Source organism: Macadamia integrifolia, unplaced genomic scaffold (assembly GCF_013358625.1).
Source record: "Macadamia integrifolia cultivar HAES 741 unplaced genomic scaffold, SCU_Mint_v3 scaffold808, whole genome shotgun sequence".
Classification (NCBI taxonomy): Eukaryota; Viridiplantae; Streptophyta; class Magnoliopsida; order Proteales; family Proteaceae; genus Macadamia; species Macadamia integrifolia.
Window position 1 is genome coordinate 40,789 of NW_024870542.1, and position 7,911 is coordinate 48,699.

The following is a 7,911-nucleotide window of genomic DNA, read 5'->3' on the forward strand; positions in this document are numbered from 1 at the left end:
TGCCCATTGTAATGATATGCTGAACTCCTTGTTAAAAGTCCCTACAATGCCATTTCATGTGGATAGCCTTCTGCTTGAGTAGCCTCCTCTTATAGATAAAGCAAAACAATTAAGGAATGCTAGCTAGACGAGTAGTTGGATGGAGCTGAAGAGAGAGATTGAAGAACATCAAATTAATAAAAAGGAAAGAAGCAGGGGAGGAGGAAATCTCTCATGCCACCCTACACCCCCATCTTACTAATCATTCGATCCCTATTTTTAGATATCAGCCTTTCAGTCTATGTCATATAGCAAAATACTCTCTGCTACCATTTAACACAATGTATTAAATGCATCATTAAAAACCCATCCGTGGGTTGCCTAGATGGTTAGGATAAATTGGGGATTGTTTGGATAGACGCATGTTCCTAGATTCGATTCTCTATCTGTGCATTTGTGATTTAAGTGGAGACCGTGACGGTGGATTGTTGCACTAGTTTTCCCAAGGATTAGTCGAGGTGCGCATAAGCTGGCCCGAACACCTTGGTTAACTAAAAATAAAAAATCATTTAATATAGTTTTGATATGATAGGATATACTTTCATCGAAAAATAGATTTAGTGCATGGGTATCAGATCGTTTGGATCGTACACTTTTGCGATTGATTTTCCTTAAAAGCAAATTTACTTAGTACCATTCTAAGAAAAAAAAAATCCATTCTAAGATACTAGATCGACCTAATGATAGTGAATTTAAAATCAAAACTGTTTATCGAAATTGAATCGTACTTTTTACATAGAAAACGTGAAATCATTTATTAAATAAAAAAATTAAATTTAAATAAAATAACTATTTATAAAAGCATATAACAAAAACAATTCAATTCATTGTTACAATTTACATCAATTTCACTACAAATTTTAAAAGTAAAGAAGTTTGGATAAAAAATTAGAAAACATAAGAAAATTGTTCAAAACCGTTTAAACCGAAATCATTTATTTCGGTTTTAATCTATGAAACAGTTTACTAGATGGTTCAGTTTTGATTTCACCTAAAAAAATCTTACACCGAATCGAGTCAAATTGTATACACCAAAACCGAATCGGTTAACACCCTTTTCATTGACCTATCAATAGTGAACCAAATCACCTAATACAGCCCATCCGAGCCCCGCACATAAATCATGATCCCAATTCTAGAGCGTTAAATGTCTAATCAAGACATGGACTTCTCCCGATGGGTAGTGGTGTATGGAAGTAAACCTCAAGGCATTTGTGTGGCGAAGGATTAGTAAATCTCAGCCATTTGTGTTGTGTGGCGAAGGAAGCAATAAATGCCTAATTGAGACAAAGATCTCACTTGTTTTAAATATCAGCCATTTGAGTTGTGTGGCGAAGGAAGCATCAAATGCCTAATTGAGACATGTACCACCCCAACTGGTATTAGTTATTAGCGTATTGAAGCTGTAATCCTCAGCCATTTGTGTGGTGAAAGAAGCATTAGATGCCTAATTTAGACATGGACGAGAGCGGTGAATCTTCATGTACCTGAATGTACCGTCCTTGATTGATATCTATTAAATGAGGAGAGAGAAAATAGATGCTATATCCACAGACCAAGGACGTTCATATACATTCACGTACGTGAAAATTCATCGGACTCGACATAGATCTCTCCTACCAGTATTAATGTACACAGGTAAAACCTCATCCAGCATGCGGTTTATTAAAAGTTGTGTTGCTCATGCGGTATTTTCATATGAGAAGAACAGGTCATAGTTACTTGACAGTGATGATCATTTTGGTCATTACCCAAAAAAAAATTTATATGCCCCATCTCTAACACTAGTTGTTGTGTGGTCTTGCGTAAATAATGCTACCCAATGGTTCATCATGTGTGGTTTTTATTTGACACTTGTTCTGACTGATAGAGATTTATCTTCATTATTTTTTAGAGATTCTGATTATTTATAAAATTTGAGGTGTTTTTTGTAATATCCCACCCCAAAATTATCCCATGTAATTACCCCTTGAGGTAAAGAGAAAATGGGGAAGAAAAAAGAAAAAATAAAATAAAAAGAAGAGAGGGGGGGTTACGTGAGTAGGCTTTCTCTCACATTGATTTTGAAATTAAAGGAGATGGAGGAAGGTGAGGTGGAACCCATCTGTTCCCTCACCTCCCTCACTTATTGATAAACAAATAAAACAAAAATAAAAGAAAAGAGAGAGATGAGAGTAATATGTGTGCGAGTGCGATGACGGTAAAGACAAGGGACGGAGGGAGTGTGCATATGCAACTCTTCTTCAAATTAATGTTGGATTTTAAAAATAAAATAAATGAAAAAAGTAAAATTGTGTATGTATGTGTATGAGAGAGAGGAAGAGAGAAATGATTGAGTAAAAAGAGGACCATCTACGTTTTAGACAAATCAATTGTACATCACACATCACACATCATGACAAATCAATTGTCGACAATGAAATCGATGACTACGTGAAACACGAGTTCGTGAAACACATTTTTTTTTTTCTTTTTTTACAAGGATGAAACACAACCACATTTGAATGTGTGGGTGTCCAAGACTCATAAGTAGAGCATTAAACGAGTAATTGAGACATCTGACTTCGGCTGTGGGGCCACGGTGGATCACAGCCATCAATGTGCTAGAGAGAGCGTTAAGTGTTTTGTGCCTCATGGCGTCAGCTCATGGATGATTGCTAATTGCTAATTGCTAATTGCTGATTGCATAGCGTTAGCAATTTTATTTTTTATTTTTTTGGGGAAGAATGTTAGCAAATCTTCAAAGCTAGTTATTGTGTACTTAAATACCTGTTACAATTCCTACACATATGTGGGGAAGCCTATTGCTGCGTGCAGTGTTTGCAATTTTTGTATTTTCTAATCTTTGCTTTGGTTACATTAACTAAAATAATGGATTGAATAATGGATTGAATCATTGAATAGCCAGTTTTGTAGAGTGAACTATTTGTGACTAACCTTTTTCTTCAAAAAAAAAAGAAGAGAGAATTTACTATCACTCCCCCATACTTGACCTATATTTACTAAGGTTCTCCTGTCTTTCACTTTTTTTGATACTCCCTTGCTTTTTTATTTTTGCATCTCTTTCACCCCTGATCTTTTTAAATGCCCAGATTACCCTTCTTTTTCACCTATAAAACCTATTACATTTTTTTTTTTCAAATTGATTGGTTCAAAACAAGGTTTGAACAAACCCCTAACAAGTTTTGACTCATTTAATCATCAATGATATTGCAAATTCAAAAAAGATAATTTTGTATCGTTTATATCTATATCAGTATCATTTGTTCCAATTGGGTATTTGCATTGCTGATCCAATATTTTTATCAATTCTATATTTATATTGGTATCATATGTTCCAATTGGGTACCACACGTTTTTTATTTTATTTTTTATTTTTTAATTCCTAAAATCATGTGTCGCAATCCTAACGGGAATGTAACTTTGAGATTACTATCAGAATTAGTATCGGCCGAGAATGATATCAATCTAATACCGATAAAAAAAATAGATTGTTAAATTTGTGATGATGAATGAGACAAAAGAAAATAATAATAATAATAAATTAAATAAATAGATAAATAAAAACATCCTTGATGATTGAATGAGACAAAGTAAAAAAAAAAAAAAAAAGTAATGATAAATAAATAATATCTTTAAAGACACATCAATATTCTTAATGATTAGATGAGACAAAACTTGTAAGTGGTTTGGCTCAAACCATGTTTTAAACTAGTAAATTTGAAAAAGGTGTAATAGGTTATAGGTGAAAAGGAGGGTTAATCTCGATATATATATATATATATATATAAAGGAAGGGAATAAGAGATGTAAAAATAAAAAAGCAGAGAAGCATAAAAAAAAAAGTACAAAGTAGAGGAATTTAAGTAAATATAAGCCATGTGTAGGGGAGTGATAGTAAATTAAAAAAAATACAAGATCAGCAGTTATTGCTTGTAGTTGGGGCACTTCCCAAATATAATTTTTGGTGCTTAAGCTAGATCTATTTAACCCTAATGGATGATTTGTGGGCGGGATAGGCTATTACGCGGATGTGGGTCCCATTGGTTCCAGTGCTTGGATCCATCTCCCCTCCATTATAAATAGCTTACAAATAACACAGCTCTATACAGAATACAGAAGGTAATTAAACCATGGATCCCGATCTCTGTAAAGCTTTGTATAAGGCTGCAACAGAAGGTGATCACTCAACTTTGCGCTCGAAATTATTAGAGGCAGCAAAGGATGGAGGGTTGGTTTACCATAACAAGAACACTCTACTCCACATCGCTGCCAACTACGACAACGTTGAAGTTGTGAAAGTAATCCGCGAAAAGTTATCAACAACTCCACTAAGAAGCATGAACTACAGAAAAGACACTGCACTCCACATTGCTGCACGCCATAATAATCTCAACGTGGTTAATTATCTGTTGGATTGGGCTAACGAAGTAGACGAAGAAGAGAATCAGTCAGAGCGACATAAAATAGTGAAGAAAAAGAACAGAGATGGGAACACAGCGTTGCATGAAGCTGTTCTTGGGCGTCACCATAGGGTGATTGAGGTGTTGATGGAGTCGGTCAAAGAGCTCATCTTCATTAAGAATAGGCGCAAGGAATCACCACTTTATTTGGCTGCTGATCGCGGATTGTTGGATGTGCTGGTGAAAATGTTAAAAGTTGCACTGGAAGATCCAGATTTCAAGGACAAGAAAGATTATATTATCTACGATGGGCCAAACGGTAGAACTCCTTTGCACGCGGTCATTGCCAGGAAGCACAAATGTAAGGAATCTCTCTCTCTCTCTCTCTCACAGCCCGGATCCTCTCCATCCGGCTATTCCTGACCACAAACCATGGATAATTCTCTCTCTCTCTCTCTCACCATGCCAGGTTCTGGTTTTCGTGCAGGATTGATCCACACAGATGAAATCCATCCAAGGACAAACCCTGTGGTGGATTTCATCTGTGTGGATCAGTTCATATGAGAACGGTTCTCATTAATGAATCCTGAATCTATAGGGATGGCAATCTCGCAGATTAAAAACAGTTAGCCAGCTGAAATGTTCATTAAGATGAATTTACAATAGTGACTAAGAATAAATCAACTTTACCACATTGAACATCTTTTAACAACCCCCCCCCATCTTATGAGTTTACTTTATACTTCTCACGATGCTAATAGATTTGAGTTTTTTTTTTTCTTGGGTTTACTTCCTCCTCGAAAATGTTAGCATGCATCAACATTTTACTGGACAAAAAGGAGCTCATTAGTAGAGCAGATGCAGATGGAAGAAATCCTCTTCATCATGCAGCATCATATGGCCATTATGAGGAAACTTGTTGCTTATTACGGATCAAAGAGGCTTCTTTTGCTCACCAAATGGACAACAATGGCCTCTATCCCATACACATAGCAGCCAATGAAGGCCATGTTGACATAGTTAATGCTATGGTAGAATTTTTGCCAGAGACTATAGACTCGGTAAACGAACAAGATGAGAATGTTGTTCACTTGGCTGCTAAATTTGGGAGATCGAAATTAGTAAGTTACATGCTTAAGCAGAAATCTAGGTTTGACAAGCTTTTTAACGGGAAGGATATTAATGGAAACACACCATTACATTTGGCCACTGTGAACTCGCATCCCAAGGTTGTGAGCATTCTCACGCAGGACAGAAATGTAGACATGACTATCATGAACGATGAAGGCTTGACAGCCCTAGGCATTGCAGAGAAGGAGCAAATGAATGAGATCTCACTGCCAAAGGTATTCCCCAACTTGTTCTCTTTAAGTAGAAGGTTCTCTGATACACACAAAGAATATTCCACTATAGGGCTTTTCCTTTTGTGGATTCCATGTGTGTGGATTAGAATTATACAAGAATAGGTACCAGAATCTCAATTGTTTAGATTTTATTTATGAAAAATAGGGGTAAAGCCAACCGATCCAATTCCCAAGGTTTAAAACCCTACTTTCAACCATAGGATTCTGAGGAGATTCTCAATTTCTTTAAAAATTATTAATCACTATGAAGATTCAAGAATCTCAATTGTTCTTCTTAATACTACAAAACTAATTTTATTTTCAATATTTATTCAGGTTCTTACCCTAACAGCCTTAAGAATTAATGGTGCATCATCTGGTCCACCTTCTCCAATTATTGAGGAAAATAAGCAAAAAGATATTGGACCATCTACTCGAAATTCACCAAATAATAAGGACAATACCTCAAAAGATGATCAAAAAACAGAAAATCACAAAGACAAGTTCAAACAGAGGTTCAATACTCTGGCACTTGTAGCAACGCTGATCATGACGGTCTCCTTCACCGCCGGATTCACAGTCCCTGGAGGTTACAACGCTGATGGCCCGTACAAAGGCATGGCTGTGTTGTTAAGGAAGCCTACATTTATTGTTTTCGTGATCTGCAATACCATGGCTTTGTATCTGTCTATCGTGGTTGTGGTGAACAACATCTTGGCACAGTGGGTTGACAACCGCTTGTTGATTATTGCAGTTGACTTAAGCTCACCATTGTTGGGTATAGCTCTCATTTTGATGGCTATAGCATTTGCAGCAGGTTTGTACTCTGTGATACTTAAGCTTCAATGGCTTGCATTCTTGGTGTTGGTCATTGGAGCCATCTTTCTTTGCTATATCGTGGATCTCCTTGTCCTATTCAATATCCAAAAAATGTCCAAGGATCTTGTTCTGCGAGCAGCCGTCAAATGGAGCTTCAATCTCTTGATCTGGGCATTTGATAGATTCTTTGACAACAGGACTGCTCACTAGCATTGGTGTTATGGGTATTTGGTGTTCACGAGCTTCAATCTTTTGATCTGGCATCATCTTCGGATCTTCCGCTTTTTTCTCCCACCATAATTTTAATGTATCATATCTTTTTTTTCATGTTTTGACTTCGCTACCCCCGTTTTTTCTGTATCATTAGTTTGGTTTTATTTTGTTTCTTCCCTTCCCCCTTTTCTTGTTCCCCTTTCTTCTTTTGCTTGTTTCTACCCCTCCTATCTGTTTTTTCTTTTTCTTTTTTTTTATTGGATTGTCCCTTTCTCAGGGTAGGCTTAGTAAGTCCCTCTCTTTTCCGATTGGTTTTCTGGATATATAGGGTCTTTGCCCCTTGCTTAGCTGGTTTGGCTTGCTCTGTTGTATCTGTTCTTGTTTTCTGTTTTAAAATATTTAAAATATTTTCCAAAAAAAAAAAAAAAATTCAGCTCAGGAAGATGTTTCTTCTTTTGTTTAGACACTATCGTCAAATGTAAGGGTTAGTATCTGTTTTCTTTCGATTCGTTGAGAGGTAAAAGAACTCGTACTGTATGTATCATGGATGATAGATTTTAATGTAATATTAGTGTATGAGATATATTGTATCAGTGTTATATCATCATAATCTTATAATTATTAAGAAAGATTATATTTGGGTTGTCTTGGTTATAAAATTTCTCCGTCTTCTATTCTATGTATACCCTATTGAAGGCATAATGCAACTTCTCATAGCATTCACTTCCCTAAATCTGGTTTTCTACAGTGTTAATCCACTTTGTCTGTAATATGAACCCGATTGCTTGGCACCCCTAGAGTTTGAATCTATTACTTGAATTCCCATGAAACCTGGTGGTGATGGTGTTAGCTGCTATTAGTGGTTGAATGAAAAAAAAAATTTCCCTTTTGAGTTATTAACTAAAACCTGTGAAGTTATAATGACCAGCTTACCCTTTAAAGTTATTGAACACCACCTGTTCAGCTTGAAGATCCGCAAATGGGTTGAACTCATACTGGAGTTTGCAGGCGAGTTCTTGAATCCACTTTGCAATGGACTTGGGCTGTAAAAGGGGAAGTTTGAAGTTTTTGTGGGTTCAGAATTGGCATCAGGG

General features: G+C 36.2%; 1 protein-coding gene across 1 annotated transcript; it reads left to right on the top strand.

The window, feature by feature from the left end:
• The first annotated feature begins 4,169 nt into the window (after positions 1–4,169).
• LOC122070015 (protein ACCELERATED CELL DEATH 6-like) lies at positions 4,170–7,228 on the top strand. Its single transcript, XM_042634115.1, has 3 exons — positions 4,170–4,803; positions 5,253–5,788; positions 6,122–7,228. Exons 1-3 carry the CDS (start codon positions 4,173–4,175, stop codon positions 6,812–6,814), a joined length of 1,860 nt encoding a protein of 619 aa, XP_042490049.1. The 5' UTR covers positions 4,170–4,172; the 3' UTR covers positions 6,815–7,228.
• Positions 7,229–7,911: the final 683 nt, after the last annotated feature.

Excerpts from the sequence above, each read along its gene's own strand:
- LOC122070015 (XM_042634115.1), top strand. The coding sequence starts at position 4,173 with ATGGATCCCGATCTCTGTAAAGCTTTGTATAAGGCTGCAACAGAAGGT. Across the intron at positions 4,804-5,252 it reads CATTGCCAGGAAGCACAAAT|CATGCATCAACATTTTACTG; the intron begins GTAAGGAATCTC and ends CGAAAATGTTAG. Across the intron at positions 5,789-6,121 it reads ATGAGATCTCACTGCCAAAG|GTTCTTACCCTAACAGCCTT; the intron begins GTATTCCCCAAC and ends ATATTTATTCAG.